Below are 21,362 nucleotides of genomic sequence, written 5' to 3'. Positions count from 1 at the left end.
CTAAAAAACTCAAGCGATACAAGAAAATATTACTTATGCAGTTGTATCACTGAAAAGAATCACACCAATATTGAAAAATGGGATTTGGTACACCAAGAACGTGAGAATGGTCTATTTGTCTTCTGAAAAAAATACTATATGGAATATGTTTCTTAGTTAAAGATACATAAAACCATCTGTCCCCAAAAATTTGTACTCTCAAATAATACATATTACAGAATTTTCAGCAGTAAAATTTAAAAGACTATATAGATAAATATATTTTTCTCTATTTTACAGAAAGATAAATGAGGAATTTTGCAAGAAATTCCATCATTAGTTCAACAATGGTGATGATATAAATAGTCTCAACCTTAAAAAAAAAGTCTAAGATGAACAGCAGGCTACCTACCTGATTTGTCTATGAAAACAGAGAAAAATAATACTATTGCTGTAACTAAATATACAAACTTTTAATCAAAGAAGAGCTAAAAGTACAACATTCTACTCAGTGAATTGAAAACTCTCTGCTACCAGGTACCATAAAGTCTTGGCTTACTTTCAACAACTGATCTTGTTTCCTAAAGCAAAGCCTGGAAAGACACAGGATATTGGAAAGCTTGGAAACATCTAGATTCACAGGGCTTGGAAGATCATGTCAGCAGTTTGAAGTGATTTGAATAACTTTAATAACTACCTCTCCTGTTTTCAACAAATTTCATCAACTTGTTCCTCTGAGGACCCACACACCTGACTCTTCCTTACATGCCTATCATTGCCCTGTCAAAAAGTCTCTGGTGTTCCTAATGGATCTATGCTCTCTTTCACTTTCTCTCATGAGATTCTGTAATCACTTTCTCATGCTTGTTCCAATATAAAGTCTCTTCTTCATTTTAACTACCACTTAAGGTCATCCACCACCTTAAGTCCAAACTGATTCAGGGAAGTTAGGATGTTCTCTGTCCATCATCACTTTTCACCTATGCCTGCATCAATCCCAAAGTATTGCTCACTCGAGTAAAGGTGTCTGATGATTTAATCACATTTCTCCATGGATTGGACCAAACTTAGTGAATCATTGCAGCAATAGCAAACTTTTCTCATTAAAAGAATGATTAAATACCAGAGTATATTGTCAAAGGGGGATGAGTATCTATGAAACTTCTCTAACAGTTCGGAAGTAAAAATAGCTCAGACAACTAAAAAGTGTAATTCCCCCATTCTTCATCCCTTGCTTTGCTTGGAAGTGCTTCTCCTGTATCATGAATAGAAAAAAACAGATGTATCTGCAGGCTGACATTATAACTGTTCAAAATTCAGCATCAATATATCTGTTTTCATAAACTCATATGTAGGATTATGAATTGTGGTGCCTGAAATCCCAACACATGATTACTTTTCCTGTTCAGTTTTGGAGGATCTGAGAACATGGGTCAGAGCAGCAGTGTATCATAGCTGTACATCTCCAAAAAACATCAAACAAATGTCAAGTGGGCTAGGCAGAGTATACACAGGAAAAGAGTAGAGGTCATGTGTCTTTTAGGATTCTCTTTCAACTCATGTTTTTATAGTTCTATAAATAATTCCTAATTACATTAAGAAACACTGCACTAAATGGAAGATCTGCAAGATCTGTCTCTTCTTACTGCATGGAGATTTTACTTGCCACAGTCTATGTTGCAAAGAGTCTGACAGAGATAATTTCATCATATTTACAGATATATATATATAATCATACTGTATAATCATCTTGTGTAAATAAGAAACCTAAGGATGTTCTAAAATATGTAAATCACTTAGACACTTTAATAAAATATTTCACATGTGGTGCAACATTTGATTTTCTGTTTCAGTTATCATTTATCATTATACATTTACTGATTCAGTAACCACCTTCTCATCTCAACCTTTTTCCCACTCATCATCTGGGATAAATAGATTTTATTCTGATTTCCCAGAAAACCTCTTGGAGCTGTCTCATTTTGAAAGAGAAGCAAGTATATTTGAACTTACATGTGTTCAGCATTACTCTCTTTAATAATAGATTCTTCAGACTAATAAAAAGTAGTAAAGAGAATACAAAAAGCCCAGAGAAAAAACAGAACCCTTCTGAAATCACCAACTGGGAGTTATCCAGACTGAATTGAACTTTGCGTAATGTTGAGGCTGGATTTTGGAAGAGCAACATGAAAATTACTTTTGATATTTTGTCAAGCAGATTTTATAACTTCATGGCCTCTTCTCCTTCTTTTCTTCTTTTCTTTTCTCTCTTTTCTTTTCTTTTCTTTTTTTCTTTTCTTTTCTTTTCTTTTCTTTTCTTTTCTTTTCTTTTCTTTTCTTTTCTTTTCTTTTCTTTTCTTTTCTTTTCTTTTCTTTTCTTTTCTTTTCTTTTCTTTTCTTTTTCTCTCCTCTCCTCTCCTCTCCTCTCCTCTCCTCTCCTCTCCTCTCCTCTCCTCTCCTCTCCTCTCCTCTCCTCTCCTCTCCTCTCCTCTCCTCTCCTCTCCTCTCCTCTCCTCTCCTCTCCTCTCCTCTCCTCTCCTCTCCTCTCCTCTCCTCTCCTCTCCTCTCCTCTCCTCTCCTCTCCTCTCCTCTCCTCTCCTCTCCTCTCCTCTCCTCTCCTCTCCTCTCCTCTCCTCTCCTCTCCTCTCCTCTCCTCTCCTCTCCTCTCCTCTCCTCTCCTCTCTCTTTTTTAACTCTATTTGAGCATAAGACTTTGAACCCTTTTTTCCCAAGTCTTCCAAATATACATGTACTGCCATAGCAAAATTAAAGATGTTCCACTTCTTGCGATTTTCATTTCAGTGTCCTTTTTCAATTTCAGATTTTCTTGATCCACTTCCCATCCCAGCTTAGAAACTTGTCTTTTTACTGGTTACTATTACTTAGTGAACTTAGGTTATTTGAAACTAATGTGAATGTAGGCAGTGTATAATTACATATTTTTGTTAACAAAAACAACATTTAATGTGGGTCACTATAAGAAACAAGCTTCCAAAATAAGACAGCATCTGTTTTGTTTGGCAAAATTATTTCAAATAACAGTAAGTAAAGTTTTGAAAAGGTGTGTTGTTCTGTGTTTGAGGTATTGAAAGCAAACATGGCAAATGCCTGAAAGTTGGAAAGGGAAGGTACTGGGAGCAGGAATTTGGGAATTGTGGTTTTCAGCTTCAGAGGAATCATTTAAACCCTTAATGGCAGCTGCTCAGATAAAGGGAAAACAGCATTCTCTGAAGGGTGGCCAGCTGTTTAGCACTCAATAATTAGGTTTTTATTCAGTCAGCCTTCTGGAATTCCTGCTCTTACAGATAGTGATGCTGGCAAGCAAAATAAAGAGTTTTTATGTCATAGAATGCATTCCTGTAAAAAATGTATAAAATACCCCAACATAATTTTGCTTTGCAAAATATCTGTTGGGCATATATTTGTCTGGACTAGGCACTAGTGCATTTGTCAAGCATGAAAAACAGTTTAGACTTGCATGTGGCTTACATGTCATTATTTCCTGAACTGTCACCATGTTACTCAGCTATTTTCTTTAAATATTCAAATATACCTGAGTAAAAATAATAGAAGAATTTATTTGAAACCCAAAGGGCCAACAGAAAAGTATTAATGAAACTGATTTCCCATTTCCTCAACAGAAGAGCTTCAATTGCACTATAAGGAGATCACAGAGTGTGAGCAGATCTCATTCTGTTATTCATTTACACTATGGAATAGGAGAGGAGCCAAAAGTGAGGTCAACAGCCTCCTCCTTTGATTTTTGTGGAAAAGTGGCTTGGACATGTTAGCAGAATTTGTGCCTGTTACTCAGCATTATACTCTTTGAGGCCTGTATGCCCTCTCTGATTTAATTTCTACAGGTTTGAATTATATCTCTTTTGGTTTTCTTGATCAGCAAGAAGAATTTACATGGATCTTTTTTTACAATTTTTTACATGTTCAGAAAATATTATTTATATTGCAAAAGATCTACCTTTTTGTAATGAAAGTGGGTTCCCTTCCCTTCCCTTCCCTTCCCTTCCCTTCCCTTCCCTTCCCTTCCCTTCCCTTCCCATTTTGAAACATAAGACATTATCTTGCTGTTTTGCTATGAATGTACACAGAAATGTCCTGAAAAATAAATCCTCTCTAAACATGAGCTTTAACATGTAAAATTTTCAACAGCCTTCCAATTCCTCAACCATACATGTTGTCCTTAGTACAGAATAAATATAAGCAAAAAAGACCCTGTTTTTGTTAGGAAATTTAGTCATTTTAATTCATCCTCTTAGTAATACTCCTTTCCACTGCTTCATCATAAAGTTTTGAGCTATGTATAACTGCCCTTCAACATTTTTTTTCATTTGACAGGGATTTGTCTCATCTTTTCCTTCTGAACTACTTCTACTAATGTTTGAGATCCCACTTTCACACTGCTCTTCTGTTTTGTATAAATCTTTCTAGCCTCTCTTTTGAAAAATTTCCTTTACTTATATTTATACTTTGCCTAAAACTACCTTGGAATAGGTTCTTCACCTTTCCCAGTTTGGGAAAATGGCTTTCCATGGGCAGTGCCCGGCACAGCAGTGCTGGAGGCAGTAGGGGATAGGGCTGTCCTTTGTGTGCAGGGGGACGATGCCCGCGTTCTGCAGGAGCTAAACTCGCACTGATTGCTTCTAGAGGTGCCCTGCTCCTGTGCACCGTTCCCTGCTGTGCCCCCGAGGGCAGGGGCACTGCTCCGTGTCCCACCTGGGCACAGCCCTGTCAGCACAAAGAGCAAACTGCTCTCACCTTCATTTCACTGGGGACCCAGGGGGAGCACGGCAGTCAGCATTTTTGAGAATCATATTACTTGAATTTGAAGATCTGAATACCAGCCTAGTTTCACATGCCTTGAATGTTTGAGTTTACAATCTATCTGTTTCTCTTCTGAGTCTTATGCTGATTAGATGTGCTGTAATAAATAATTGGATAATTTATGGGTTTCATTTTCTTTTTCTAGCATTGTACTGTCTGCTCAGATAAAGCAATGATTAAATAATAGTATAAATGATGACTTAGATTATCCATATTTCTTGTGTCTTCAAGCTGTTACTTTTTTTTTTAATAAGCTTTTATCTTAGAACAAAGTATGGGAGAAAAATATTATTAAGAACATTCTTGTGTTTCATTTCCTCAATATCAGATACAGCATTCTGGTTTTCCCCTTCATTTACATTAAATTTTTAGTTTGGAAATATCAGATGGTTTAACAGCATTTTTGGTCTTTTTTTTCCCATGTCCATTGTTTCAGTCTTCTGCTTCTGAGGTAGATATCTTTCAGGTTTTAATGAAGAATCCAAATCTTTTCTCTATTCAATCAATTTTGAGTTCTCAATATAAAAGTTATGCAATTTTTAGCAGTTCTACCAGATAATACAATTTATAGATCCCTTGTTCTCAGATATGTTAGGTTTACTCTATCCTTCCATCACTGAGAAATCTGATTTCTGTTTTATTTTTATGATTTTTATCCACTTTTGATGAAAATCAGCATCATATTATTGTCCTTTCTCATATTTGACAAGTGAACAATGAACAATATTTAGCACTCAGCAGAGTTAAAAGAATTTCAATAGATTCTTACCTGTAATTCTGTTTTTCATTTCCTATGTGAAATCTGTCATATTGTGAATAAGCTCGGTTTCCTTCCCAGTCCATTAATTCAATTCTTAGAGAATATTGCCTCTGACTTGTTAATGCAAAGATAAATTCATTTCCCAGCCAATGTTCACCTGATGGGCTACCAAAACCCTAGAAAAAATTGGCAAAATAACTAGATGTAATTATTATAATTGGTAGAACCTATATACAATAATAAAACCATCATTATATTTTACCTGCACATTCTAATTACTGGTCAGAGCTTTCTTAGCTCCACTTTGACCATCTATAAAATGATTCTACTAATATATATGATGTAGGAATGTCATGCAGTTCAACTGGTGTTTGCAAGGGCAGCTGAGGTTATCAGCTGAAAATCATTTTACATATTAATAGCATGATACTGTATTTGCACGTGATTTGGTGAGAATACTTGACATAACAATATTCTACAAGTCATTTAATTAATTATGGTGTTAAACCTTGTTATCTAGTTCTTCTCCTAGTCACCTTTCTCTCCTCACATTTCATATGGTCAGATGATCTTATTTCTGGTTAAGCAAACAATATCATTTTCAAACATGAAAAAATAATAATGAAAGAAAAAGTTTAAATAATTTTCAAAACCAGTTCCTATACATATGTTTTTATGCATCTTCCAGGTTTGAAAGTTGTTTAAATTGTAGTGAATATTTTACTACATAAAATGTAAAGTTTTATTCAATGTCATTACCTTATTTACTATATATTAGAATTATTGTTCTTTTTAAACTATTAGTTCATACCTGAGAACTCTTCAGTCTATTTTACATTTTTCTTTTTTTTTTTTAATTTAAACAGTAAAAATTATTTTCAACTATACTATTTACTTGTGAAGAACTATTCCAACATGACTGTGCTTATTCATATTTCTTAAGATGGGAAAATTTTCCGATTTGCTTACAGTGGCATACTGGGGGCGTTTTAGAAGATCCTGTGAAAATTTCCTAGTCAAATTAAATGCAAGATTGGCATATTTCCAGAAAGCACATATTTTTTAAAGGGCTTAGAATCAAGAGACTTCTCTGGGACTAAAGGTTAGATAATGAGAAATATGTCTGTGAGACACATTGGCAAGACATTGATCTATATAATGTTTCAGTCACTCCTAACATGAGATGAAAACACTGAAAGCAGAGCTCTCTCTCTTTTTTCTTTATTGTATTGCTGTGGCTCCAGCCCTGATTAGTTGTGTCTCTGGAGGATGAAATCCTGCCTCCCCAGAGGCCATGTGGTAGCACAGGTAATGCTCACTCAGGCAATGTATAGGTATATTAGCTGCAAACTTTTGAAGCAAATTCATTTTAAAAATTTAGAATCTTAAAGGTTTGTCCCAAAAAATAAAAATAGAGAAATTATTTTTGTTGTTCCTAGAGAGAATTATTATTGAAAGTACTTTACTCAGGACATATTTTTGTTCACACCACCCCAACTAAGCATATATTTGGTGACTCACTGATAGTAGAGGCTGAGAGGACATGCCATTTTTGGGTATGCTGAACTGATTGCACTAATTTATATTTGGAATTAGCATGTCTGCCTTTTGGTTCAGAGATCATCAAGAGATACCCATGGACTAAGTGTTTCATCTGCAAGAGCTGAAATTCAGTAGTCTGTGGCAAGTCTCTAAAAAGTCTCAGACTGAAATGTGGGAGCATACTATTAGCTGGCTTTTCCTTTCCTGCATGTTATTTAATTATATCATCTTTTTCCAGTACATTATTTCCTATAGAAGTCTCTGTAAATACTTTTTGTAGGTAATACTGGTGATACCCTGCTTTGAGCTCATCTGTCTTGCAGTGTGAGCTGCTGCTCCTCAAGTTTTCCCATTATGATGCTTTCTGTTACTTTTCACTTGCTGCTTTGATGGCATTCATATTCATATTTGGCTTCATATATTGCTCCTAAAACACAAAAATACTTGTTCATCACTACATGAGCCCTGCCTACAGCTGGAACACCATTCTGTAGTTATCACTGTTTTCTGGCTGTGCCTTTGATTAATTATCATCTTCTTGCCTTGTCTTTCTACCCTTTACTGTCCCACCTGGTGTCTCCTGTCCTAGTAGCCTTGGCAGTGTCATACCAGAGCAGTTCATGGTTTGTCTCTGACATCTCTCACCACTGGTCACTGTCACTCATCTCAGAGTAAGGCAAAATATGCTCTGCATTGACTATTTACCAGGAGGTTTGTCTCCCTAAAATCCAGAAAGAAGTGGAGAATAGTTGTTCCGATATCAGTTAAATTATGTTTTCTTGGAGTTTACATGTTTTTTTATTTACAAAAGTACTAATATTATTATTAATATTATTTGTCTATCTTTAACTGAAGGTTATCAGAAAATATCTTCCTCCTGAAGATTATCAAGAAATTCTTTCTCCCTTTTTCCCAGTGCAGGAAAGCTGAGGGGACTCTTTTTTAAACTGTTGTCTATTGAATTATATTTATCTTATCTCATTTAGATTATAGGCTATTCAGGATGGAATATATGTAGTGTTTTAACATTATATGATCCCTTATGTGTTTTATAGAAGCTCCAGACACTATATATAATTTTTCTGAAGTAATGATTATTATCCTTCAAATTTTCACCTCCTCCTCCCTTTTTATATGTATTATTGCACAAAGATGAAAAATCTATCACAAAGTGCTTTGCTCTCTTGACCAGAGGAAATGAAGCTACAACAACAGGGAACAAAAGAAATATAAAAAGAAATATTAAAAATTATCTGGAAATTCATCACACTGTTTATGAAAAAGGGAATCCTACTAACAGGGGCTACAATACTAAAACTCAGATTAGAAATTCCTAGAACAAGATTTTTTCCTTGACAGAAGTAACTTATTTTTAAACAAACTACTTGCTTTTATGAAAAGAAAACCAAGAAAGTAAGTGGGATATAAAATATCTCTCTGAAGCAAGGAATGTTCCAAAGTAGAAGTACTGTACTTTATTAAACACCTAATATGGCTAGAAAGATATAAACAAACAAACAGGCACTCAAAGCTTTCACAGATGTAAACCAGAGAAGACCAGTACATTTCTGTTAAGCACAGAGTTGGCAGCAATTTCTTCAAGTATAATTTTATTATGCCAACTCAACTGTTTCCAACCTGTATTTAATCTGCAGTTTACTGCCTATAGTTCAGAGCTGAAGACTTGCATGCATCCTGTTTGTCCCAGATACTTTGTCTGACTTAATAACTACACAGCTCTCCTTGTTTATATCTTACTTAGACTGTCTCTACCACAAGAACACCACTACTTTGATGAGATATGTAAACTTTTTTGTGCAGAAGAAAATTACATATTAGCCAAAAAAAGCCCTTAAAAACATGATTTAATTTTGTATTTCCATTCCTAACCCTGAGGCTGTCAAGGAAAATGGTTGTGCCTGATTCTTTTGATTTACCTTCAGAATCCTTATCTTTCAAAGAATATTTCAGAATTTTGTCTTCAAGTACAAAATATTTTTTTTTTTTATGTTAGAAAACTTAGGAAAATAGACTAATGCAATTGTTACACCAACCTGTCCTATATATTTGTGAAATACTTTTTGAACACTTTTGAGGTTTGGTTAAGAATCACACAAACTTGCAGTTCAACAAGGTTTCAGAGAACTGGTGTCTGTGATGAGTTGCTGCTGGCAGAAAGGCTGAAGGAGAAGCTCAGTAGTTGCCTATTCCAATTGCTATGAGCAGACACAGAGCAGCCAGCCAAGCACAGATGCTGAGCAAATATTGCCTCAGAGGCTCTCAGACATCTGGGAGAGATTGAGGGATGTAAAAGGGGAACTTGAGCTTTTACCACAGACAATCCTAGAAAATAATAGGGTTTCAGAAGATTATTAATAATAAGAATGGGACTTCTATGTGGGACACAGGACAAAAGTCCACAGAAAAGCAGACCTCATTAATTTTGATGTTCATGAGAGAATTCAGTAATTGTTCAGTAATTAAAATTCAGTAATGAAAAATAAGCATTTTAGTTAGCAGACCATTTGTGTTTATACTGCTGCTCAAATCTGTGGGGCCCCAAGTGATAAGGTGCCTAAAGCCTTGCCTAAGACCACGCTTGTCATTTATGGACTGATGCCTAAGATTTAGGACAAGAAATTTGGTTTTGAGAATGCCTTAGGGCAGTGTTAAAAGTTAACATTAGGAGTGATCTATTTCAGGCACATAGTTATTAAACATATTTGTTTCCCAGTACATATATACATTGTCAACAAACACTTTGGTTTTTGCATTCAAATAGCTATAGCAGATGCTTCCAGAATTATCTGTGTTAAAGTTTAGTGCCTTAACTCAAGGAATAACATGAGGTGATCCAAGTCATCCTCAGCTATCAATCCACTAGGAAAAGAAACATCTGTATTTCATGAATGTGTTTGCAGTTAACTACATTTTAATACTCTCTGAAACCCAGTGGGTCTTAAACACTGTTCCAAAATTGCATTTTAAAATTACTAAGAGACTATTTTGTCATTATCTTTCTATATTTTGTTCATTATATGTTTCCAAATAAAGATCTTAATTCTTTAAACCCTACATTTTATTCAAAAAATACTCAAATTTTCTTTTCCCTAGAAATTTGCATAATAATTTGGGATGGCTGGCAAATCAGAGGCTTTAAGTTCCCAAAATAGTGTTTAATGTAATAGGAAATGGTCAGTAATTCCCAAATGTTCTCAGAGTTCGCCTTTATTTTCCTCACTAGCACTTTATGGAAGCTGGGAGAATATAGCAGGGAAATGTGCTTACATTTTCATAATATGCTTTCTTATCTCTCCACTATTAGTCACAAAAAGGATACACAAATGTTTGCACTGACCCAGCATAGATTATTATAATGTTTCATTTTTTTCTTCACAAACAGAAATAAAAATATATTTTTGCTCCTGAAAATTGCATTAAGATTGCACTTTGGCAAAAGCTGATCTGAAATAAGAAATAAAAATCACAAACAATGAGTAAATTCTTTTATCCAGGTTTTGTCATTGAGGAATAATAAACTAGTGTTTTATACTACATTAGAGAAGATTGTTCTTGTCAATGTGATAGATTTTGATTTCAGAGAAAAAAATAAAACAATACAGAACCTTATTGACAAGTTAAAATCCACTTTTGTAATCAGATTTGTAATCTGATTGTAATTGTAATCAAAGGGGTTTTCTGTTTCTATATAACTATATCATAAATTCTGCAAATTCTGACATAATGCTCAACTGCTATGCAAAAATAAAGATTTTAGTGTTCTTTTGTATTAATTGAAGTACTTAGAACTAGGAGTCAAAGACAAAAACACATGATTGTATAATATTTATTCTAGATGACATCTGAGTTCTACATTAGCTCATTTTCAATTTCAGTTTGGTTATTAACAGAGTCCAAACTACTAAAGCAGCCCTAAGTACAAAGAAACAAAATTCAGTATTGGTTTTAAAAATGCCCTTAAGAATTTACAAAGTTGATACTTATTCAAAAATAATAAGTAGGGTGCAAAAGAATTTTATTAGCTTTGGCAAAATCTGTGAGGGTATTCTGCCTGAATCATGTTGCTCCAAGTTCATTAAACAATTATCTCTCTTACTTTATTTATTTTGTCTGATAATGCTCACAGGAAGCTTTGACATTTTATAGACAAAACAAATTGAAACCAGACACGGCCAATATATCCTATGGTTCATCTTCTGTCAGAAAATTCAGTGAATAAAGCAGATAATAATTCAGTGTTTTACAGCAGCAGTGACTTCCTAGAAGCCATAAAGAATATTCAGCTCCTTTTGCCTTAGCTGAGAATGTGGAATAGATATTGTTTAAGAAGGTGATTTCCAAAAAAAGTTTGCACACCTTTTTTGTATACTTGTATATTTTCATTCCCATCACATGATATTACTCATTATTTTATTTTAAATAAAGATTTAGTTTCTAGAAATTACTTCAATTTCCTCAGACAATATATGTGTTAATTAATGTCAACATAAAAGAATATTGGAAAACAATTCTAAATATTTAGATTTTTGTCCAAGAAGTACTAACACACGTTTGTTGGCAAGTTTTAAAAATATATTTAGATTGAAGCCTGATACCTTCTCAAAAGACTAGAAAGAAAACAAAGCTATTGTCAGTTTAAATAAGGAATTAAATATCTATATAATCTTCCTGAAAATCTTGTTCGTAATCTGCAGCAATTCAGTCTGTTGCACTTCGTTCTAGACTTGATATATTAGTAGAAATACAGAAATTAGGTTCACTTTTTACTTTTTCCTTCTCAAACACACACAGTATCCGTAGCAGCAAAATTCCCAATGAATAAAAATCACAGTGACATAATGAACTGCAAACCTTACACAAAGGTTACCTCTGGCTGGGCAAGGGGCCCAAAACAGCTCAGTTGCCTACATATATTTCCTACAAATAAATCAACCAATACATCTTCTTCAGGCCTGGATTTCAATCTAACTTCCTTACCATGTAACTGAAAATAGGAGAGTATTTCTCATTGAGACAAATTACATTGAGAGCCTCTATCCCAAACCACCTTTTTCACTCCAGGACCAGTGGATCCTAGGAATGCACAGACACTTAGTGTGGCTTCTAGTAAGAGCATCAAAGGGACATGGCTATGTATTAAAGAAAACAAAATTATTTTTTTGTGCCCTAAGAAAAATGAACTTTGAGCTTTCTGATAACTTTCTGATTCATTATTTGCAAAGAAATAAATTGTAAGTTTTAGGGCTAAATATGCAAAATGTAAGAAAAAAAATCTAGGAAAGGAATTTTTGGCCATTTCAGGCAAAAGGAAAAACTTTTTGGATGTAGGACTTAATTCTCTTCTCCAAATACACTGATTAATCCCAAGAAGCAAAAGTGAGCATGGCTAGGAGCATAGATGCTACATCAAAGACCAAAAGATTGTGAGTTTGGGAAGGAACTTGAGTTTCAGCCACATAATCTGTCTAAATAAATGTATGAATTATGGATTGTTTTTGAATCTCATGCTTGGACTCAGCTGCTAGTCTAAATAGCTGAACAAGAATAGAAGTTGACTGATATCAGAGTAAAAAGTTGTACTTCTAATTTGACACGAGCCACAAAGCAAAGAGCTGCTCCTCTAAGTCCCAAATGGAGCAGATCACACCCTGCTCTTCCCTGAAGAGAAATGCTGATCCACCATGAGAGCACACAACTACTAATTGGGAAGATCTCTGATACAATTCTACTATATTTTCAAGTCACAGATTTTAAAAGCAATCTCACCTGGCTCTTCTAATATAGCATTTTCATCTTGTGGCTAGCACAGTTCTTTAATGACTTTAATCTTTCTCATGGTGCTCTACAAGAGGCTGTTAGCATAATTCAGCTAAATCTTGTTATCATTATATAAAAATTATTAATTAAAAGTCTTTGGAATATCATATGAGTCTTATCAATATAAATTAATGCTGCTAAATTGAAGCACTAGTGGCAAAGCAGAACAAGTGTACCTCCATGTGTCAATACAACTCTTGAAATTGATGTTATCCAGTAATGTTTGCTTAGGAAAGACTATGCTGAGTATAACACATTTAAAACACAACTGTGTGCCAACAAAAAATTGTATTTTATTTCACATCCAAAAGTATTCTCCAAAATAAAGAGGATGCTTCCTTTTGTAGTAACATCTCTGGTGCCCAATATAGTGATCCAACCCTCTCTGAGAAAATATTGTTTCATTCTTGTTCCCTTACATAATTCTGTTGAAGCTTACACTGTAGATTAAGCTTTGGTCAGGACCAGAAGAGTTTAATGAGCATGTTTTCATAAAACAAAATATGGCCTCTCACCACTTCAATATCATATTTCTACTGGACATACTGGATTTAGATCTCAGGAGAAGCAGAGAAAATGCCCTCTTTTCATAGCACTGATGAAAATAACAATTATCTGAGTAACTGTTGCAGTTAGAACTGACATTTTATTACACCAGCATGACATGCTATTATTTATCACAGAGGGGTGGGTCTCTGTGAAAGGCGTTACTCACATAATATCTTAATACACATTCCACTCACCAAGAATCATTTCCTTATATCCAACTTACTTTGAAAATGTGTGTGAAAGAAACAAATTACTTCCATGTTATCTATCCCAGTCCCTTTAAGAAAATTGTCTATTTTCAGATATAAGAAACATATGGCTTTGAAGTATACTATCATAAGTAATGAACTTGTTGCTATATGCTACAAAATTATTCACAGTTTGAGTGCCTTGTAATCATAACTCAGTCTTATAAGCCATTCATTCAACATATTAATTCAAGACCACCACTACTCCCAACCTGTCTGGTTTGTTTACACTATAGAAACGTAACTTCTGTCTTTCCCAAGGTCATGCATTCCCTAGTTTTTGCTTTTCTCACAGATCCATCCTGTTCTCAAATCCTTCATTTTGCAAAAGGGACTATGCTGCTATTACAAAACATTTTATTAACTATGTCACACTACTGACAGGGGAAAAAAAAACACAAAGCCATCTCTGCTGAAGAAATTATGGGATTCATCTCCACCTAGTAGCTAGATGGATAGATGTAGTACAGATAGCTTTATGAAGGCTCTCTTCCTTCCAGAAATTTTTTGTATTCCTTTCCTACTCCAAGGTTATCTACAAAATGCTTGCCCAGAACCTTGCCTGTTTTTTTTGATCCAGTAATTCTTTCCCTCCTGAGTGTTTCAACAAGACACAGGGAGAAGAATCTGTGAAAAGTGCTCTGAACATTTCCTGTGCTAAAAGTGAAACCGTCTCAGATCTAACACCAAAGCAGCCCTACGCCAGCTGTCATTTGAGATCAGCCCGTTTCCTGCCACTGCTTGGGCATTTTCTGTGCATGTCACTTGAATCAGAGTGATGACTTAAATTTAGTGATGATTTTTTTGTCACAAGACATATTTGAGTCCTCTTGCATCTATCAGTGCAAGAAGTATGAAGATTTCATGACCATAACAATGCATAACATACCTTAAATAGTTGTAATCCTGGAAAAAGGATTAAAATTCATTCAGAATATCTAGCTTTAAAAATTGAGATTGTTCCCACAATATGGGCTTTCAGATTATGAGTATTTTTTTTTTTTCCATCAAGAACATTCTCCTCAGCCAAACCATATGGTTTATGTAATTTTTGCTTAAAATCCCACCCACATCTGAAGTTATTTTGCACTAAGATAGTGGAACCATAATCAATAAGCTTACACAAACAATTCTAAAAGGTGCTTTATGCATTTTTATGTAATCATTGTCTCACTTGGAAAGGAAAGTGAAGAACATAATGTTCTAATTATTGAAAGGGATTGGAGCGTCTGTCTGTAATTATTTAGTGTTTGGCAATAAAATATACCTGAACACTATTTGTAAATGGATACAACTACAACAGAGAATCAGCCATCTTAATGCTCCAAGAGGAAACTACACCAGCTTGAGTTTTTGTCTCTTTGTTCAAGACAAATACAATATAAATGGTGGTGAATACCTATTTTGAATGAGAAAAATGTGCGAGTTGACATTACTACTGAAGCAATATGGAAAAAAAAAAGAAATGTCAGAGTTTAAAAGCAAGAAAGGTGGGCAGGGAGAATTATAACAGAATTTGAAACTTGAACTAAGACTTTCAAAAGAGAAATTAAAATTTTTATTCTTAAAGCCTTACAACAGGTGGAGACCATAAAAGGTATTAGGACACTGCATTCTAAAACAGGAGATGAACAGTTTGCAAATACAAATTGAATGTAAGCAACATCTGGAAGTTTTCAGAATGAACTGAACAAAGACACTGAAAAGTAAAGTCTTTATTGGAATGGTAGCTCTTAATTATAATTCAGGCTTGTAGGACTTGCAAACACTAGCAAGATGAAAACATGAGGTGACCATCAACCTTACTGTCACAAACAAGAAGGTCTTCCAGGGAACAGGCAGGCCCTCTGTCCAAACTAGGGCTTACTCACAGAGGTGGACTGTGGGAAGTATACAAAAATGCATAAAAACCATCATGTCTAGAAGGAAATCAGATAATTAGAGTCCAAAGATGTGTTCAGCTGTCCTTTAAGTAAGCAGAAGACACAGATCACGAGACTTGTTATAAGAGCTTAAATTTACTAGGCTCAGTCTATTCCAGATAACACAATGTAAATTCCCACTAGGATTGCATCCAAAAACACATCCTGAGAAAGTTCTGGTGACTACCTCCGTGGTCTGGCTCTCAGTGTGTGAAGAATTTAAGCCACAGAAGAACATAAATTATCCTGCTCTGGTGTCATACCATGCATGCACTATGGAGATAGCCATCAATTTGACCCAACAGCTTTACTGAGAAAAGAAAAAGAAGAAACTGCAAAAGAAATGGAAGTTGTTTTGTAGATGTGCTCTTCAGGCACACATAAATGCTACTGATGACTTCTGAAACAATTGGCTGCAGATGTTTTAAGCACTGAACTGTTGTTGGACTCTTAGATATTAATCAGGAACATGAAATTGAAGGAATGTGGAAATTAGCGCTGAACATAATTCTTGCCTCAAAGAAATCAAAAGAAAAAACAGCTGCTGGTCAGGAAGGTAGGAAGTGGTTGCCATAAAGCTTTGAGATTCATCTTTGTGTGTACTATATACAAGTCATCCTAATCTAGCTCATGACATTTTGAATGATTAAAAGAAGTGATAGGGTTTTTTCATCGGAGAGTGGAAAGTAGCAATTAAGGCATAGAGTACAATTAAACACTGACATGCAAGAAAAAAACTGGCTAGGAAAAAGGTTGCTGTGAGCTGGCTAAGGCACACAGTTTCAAATACCTAGTGAGAGTTTTTCTCAAACAAGAGAAAGCAAGAAAATTTAAATGTCTGAGGAAACTCCCAACAGACTCGACCCTGAGGAAGGCCTCCTAGGAAACTCATAGTAAATATTAGGCTATCAAGTATGGAATAAATTTAGAGAATTTCATGGGAATTATTAAATTAGACATGCTAGAAGGCTAGAGAATAAGGAATCCAATACTCCATCACCTAATTTGGCAAAAATGGAGACAGTCACTGGGAAAGGTGCATTCATCCAAGAACTGAAAACTGGAAAATTATCAAGAAGTCTCGACAGCCAAGTTAGCACATGAGCTATCCATTTACTCAGATTTGATTATTGCTAATAACTGCCTAATAAATGCCAAAAACCATGTCTTGGATGGTAAGTTTGTGGAAAACCACCTTTTAAAATGTCTTGGGTTTGCAGATGGCAAGAAATAAATTTTTAAGCAATATTCCTCTCTAGAGATCAAAACTCTTAATAGTGCTTTGTATTTACATTTACTCAGGCAAGAAAATATGAAAAATGCCTGAAATTTGCTTCAGGGTGATCTCACCTGCTGTTAAAAAATTAATTATTCCACTTCAATTTTATCTGATAAAATAGTATAACAGAAAATCCATTGCAAAATGCAAAAGAACAAATATAGTAGATACTGATAAGGAAAGGATGGAAAAATGAATTTATGGGGTTTTCTCTGAATCTATTTCAATTACTATTGAATGTACAAAACTCAAATGGCCCAAGAAATTTCTTAGTCAGAAATTAATTCTTAGAGGCAAAGGCAAAAATTACACTGCACACCATAAGACTAAAAAGAAAATTGAAGGATATAGAGAACATATGCCCCTAAACAAGAAGATACGTAACCAACCTTGCATAACAGTGAATCTGCAGAAAAGGTTTTGCACTCATTAGTTGTTGGTTTAGATACCAAAGAAAGTGTTACTTCATTTTCCAGAGTGGAGGCTGAATGCAAGTGGACACGGAGGAAAAAAGACAGGAGGAAAATCAGTACTACCATTGCACTACCACTGACTGTGTGGCAAGTTATGTATGAATGGAATAGTATACTCCCTACTCAAAATATTTATGTCTACCCTACCTTTCACTTAACCTGTTTACTGTATTGGTGTCCAGAACAGAACTGAAGTGCTTCCACATAAGCCGAAAGAACCAGTGTGAACCTGCATCAAAGACAAGGAGTGCCCAGTTGCTTTTGGGTGACTCCTGTAACCCAGCAGTGCTGTCATCCTTGCAGAGACTGCTCCATGCAGTAAGGCTCTGTAAGGATCTGTTTAGAGTCAGAGCATATGTGCAGTGGCCTCCTAACACTGTAACTTGTGAGGCCTGCACCAGCAGTGCAGGCTGGTGGCCTGAATGCCTGCCCAGCTCAGAAGCTGCCAAGTACTTGCTTATAGCTTATAAACTTCAACAGTTTTACAGATTTCTTTCCAATAAGAACTACATTCACTGAAAAAAAAATGAAGCCCCAGAGACCTATGGTTGTTGTTATTATATGATGATATTATTTCTGTCAGCTTTAGGACTCCAATGAGTTACAAGCATGAGAAGAATATCTTAACAAAATTGGAAATCTCTATCTGAATGATGGGCTGAGGAAACACACATGAAGTTCACATGCTCCGAGTAAGCCTAAGTGCCATTGCATTCCTACACCATTCTACCCAGCTTCCACTGGAAGAAACACCAGGTAGATGTGCCAGGTAGAAGAGGAGTTGTGGTCTAACAGATACCACACACCCTCTCTGAACAGCTAAGAATGTGAAGGAAAAGTGGGGGGAAATGACTAAGTGAAGGGATATATATAAAAACAGGCCACATGGGAAAACTTTACAAAAGGCTGTATTTATTACACTGCCTAAGAAAATCTCAGGAGATAAAAGCTGAGAAAATCATTAGTGTGATATGTATACATTTTAAAAAGTCCATACGTAAGTTGCACATACAAATTCTAATTTCTTCACTAGTAAACCTGGTAGAATCTCCAAATTTTGTTCCCCAAAATAATCTGATACTTTATATTTTATTTGATTCTGAACCAAATCAAGTAAAAGAGTTTTCAAGTTTTCTGCTAAATTAAAACAATATGAATTTGAAAATAAATTTCCAATTATTTAACTCTATTAAAAATATTTTTGTCACTTTAACATCACTTTAGTTAATATATATTACAAAATAGATTATATCCTCTAGTTATCCATAGTAGTAGTAGTCTGACCCAGATAATTAATTATATTTTCAAGCAATATTGAAAATAAAACATCAATAGGATCCAAAATCAGATTTTGTTTCAGTAATATGATATTATGTTTATTTATGAAATTGTAAGTTCTACTACAGAAATTTTTCCCATTTAAATTTTTACAGAACAGAACTTGTTTTTATTTTGAAACATTTAAAATTCTCTTTTCATTAGTATTTTTGAAAACTGTAAAAAAACCCTTTCCTCTGCCAGACTGATAACACAGTGCTGAAAACTTCACTAGGAATGTCATTGAAATCCAAACCAGTCCTCAGGGACTTAGAGAATTGAGCTCCATAAGAAAGTTTGATCAGGCAGATAATGGAAAAAAGTGACACGTTATTTAGATTGGAGTAAAATTTTTTTTGAGTTGGCAAAGGGAAAATAGCCTGCTTGAAGTCATGTCATCTTTAATTTGGTAAGTTATTTATTTTCTTGTAATCCTATTTGAAGTATCAACATTTCCAGTACATTAACTTGATTGGCAGAGGTGCTGTATGACTTGGGATAAACCCCAGTAAATTTTTTTTTCTATCTGCTCCAAATTCTGAATGAGTTCCTCTCAGCTGGAAGCATCCATGCCTTAGAAACATCATCACATGCCTTTTACCTCTTAACATCACATCAAGTGAAAATTTCAGAGAGACAGACAGCAGCATTCTGGTCTCATCTCATTTTAATCTCAGTAACAGATCTGAGAGAAACTCTAAATCAGGGGAAATAATACTCAACTAACTGAGTAAAAATTATTTTCAAAAGTAACAGACGTGAAGAAAGGTATTTCATGAAAGACTGTAGGACCATACCACATCACTATAGGAGTAATTATCTATTTAGGTCAATAAGAAGTAGTATTTGAAATCTGACACTTGTATGAATTGTACAGCTATTGCACAGTTTTCACCTTACCATTTTGTATTCTTTCCAGCTTTTCTGAAAATCCAGACTTCCATCTTCTCGGTGTTGTATAACTGTCCATCCTCCTCCAGCAATTTCCATATTACAAAAGACCTACAACAGTTAATAAAAAAGAATAAAATTAAAACCCAAACAAAAAATAAAACAAGTTTGCATTGAAATTCTGTCATCTTAGGGGTGAAAAGTATTTGTGAATAATAAAATTCTGTCAAGGAAGTGTGTTTTCCTATGTCTTCATGCCCTATTCCCTCAATGACATCCTCAGACATTTGGCAACAAACAGCTCTCTCGTTATGTTTACTGTAATTCTCCCAGCAATGTCTCCTTTCAGTACATTACCAAGAATATCTCTCAACCATCCCCTTCTGCTTCTTCAGCTTTCCCTTTCACATTCCTCCATGCTCTATTTTTCTATTTCCTTTGCAGTGCCCCTGGAACCATGCCCTTCCTCTTAATAAATAAGAGTAATTCTTCCAGTGCTAATAATGATTCATGTAGCTTTTAGTAGGGTGTCATTTGGTCTCAGAGAGAGACCATTCATGCAGAAAACACTCATTCTAGGAGTCTGAAATGTAGCACAGATGAGGTTATTCTGTTTTCCTTTGAAGTGTAATATTACCTACAGTGTTCCAGACAGTGTCCAAAAATGGGACAGGTGACTTCAGAGCAAGCTGTCTTATATGACAGAGAATGCAGGCAGAAACAGGCTCAAGAGATGAGATCTGTGATACAAGGTCAGAAGTTAAGATCTATACTCAATATGTAATATCATATCCTGTCACCACTGCACTAAGGAAATTTTAACCTAGATACTAAAAGGAAATTTTAACCTAGATACTAAATATTCTGTGTGTAAAGGATAATGAAACAATTTGACAATTTTGTTGAGCCTTGATATTATAATATTGTGTAAACTGAAATCTGTTACTAATCATAAATAATCCATATAATAATAAAAATGGATATTAACTTTTATTCTCTTCACTCCTTTTCATTATCCTTCCAAAAATTCAGATGATAAACTATGAAAAAATTAAACTACTGCTTGTGAATTTGCTTTTCTTGGTATGTGACAAACAATTTTTGTTTCTAGTTTTGTAGGACACAATTTTAAGATCTAAATCTCTAAGGGCTACCGATTCAAGCAAATTTTACTGATTCTATTCCCCTGTACTCATCCATTTCATATTGACACTGCATCTATCTTAAATTTCATTTGTCTGCACTTTTAAAAGCTGTATTCTTCCCTTTAAGTAAAAACTCAGTATGTGAGAGTGTTGAAGAGGTTTACCTTTTGGCAGTCACATCAGCAAGAGTCAATCCATTAAGCACTGGCTGGCAATTTAAAGCTTTATATTGCTTTGACAAATTGGACATTACTATCCAACACAGTCAAATAAAAATTTGTTCTGCAGTTGAGTAGAAGACCATAATCTACACTCAGGAAAAGCCATTCTAAATTTCTCCTACTCTTAAGAACTGTCATAGTAACAATATGCAAGTGTTTTTGTTTTAATTTGCACCAGGCATGCCAAGTGAAGTCCCTGTGAAAGTGCAGGAAGGAAACAGAATACTAGGACAAACATGAACTTGATTCAGGGTAACCACAAGAAAACTCACCATTTTCTAGACAAATATTTTGGCCCTATTTTTTCTTTAGGGAAGCCACTGTGAGTCAAAACATTTATCTACAGGATGTAATATCTT

At 34.8% G+C, this 21,362-nt stretch overlaps 1 protein-coding gene across 1 annotated transcript in view; it reads right to left on the bottom strand.

The window, feature by feature from the left end:
* The window catches only part of ANGPT1 (angiopoietin 1), a 151,053-nt gene that overhangs the window by 28,575 nt on the left and 101,116 nt on the right, over positions 1–21,362 (bottom strand). The window contains exons 6-7 of the mRNA XM_021546436.3: positions 19,647–19,748; positions 5,588–5,754 (exon numbers count right to left, since the gene is read on the bottom strand). Of these exons, the coding sequence (XP_021402111.1) occupies positions 5,588–5,754; positions 19,647–19,748 (269 nt within the window). The remainder of the gene's footprint in view (positions 1–5,587; positions 5,755–19,646; positions 19,749–21,362) is intronic.

Source organism: Lonchura striata, chromosome 1 (genome assembly GCF_046129695.1).
Source record: "Lonchura striata isolate bLonStr1 chromosome 1, bLonStr1.mat, whole genome shotgun sequence".
Lineage (NCBI taxonomy): Eukaryota > Metazoa > Chordata > Aves > Passeriformes > Estrildidae > Lonchura > Lonchura striata.
The sequence above is the reverse complement of the archived record's forward strand: the minus strand, read 5'-3'. Positions and strand labels throughout refer to the sequence as shown.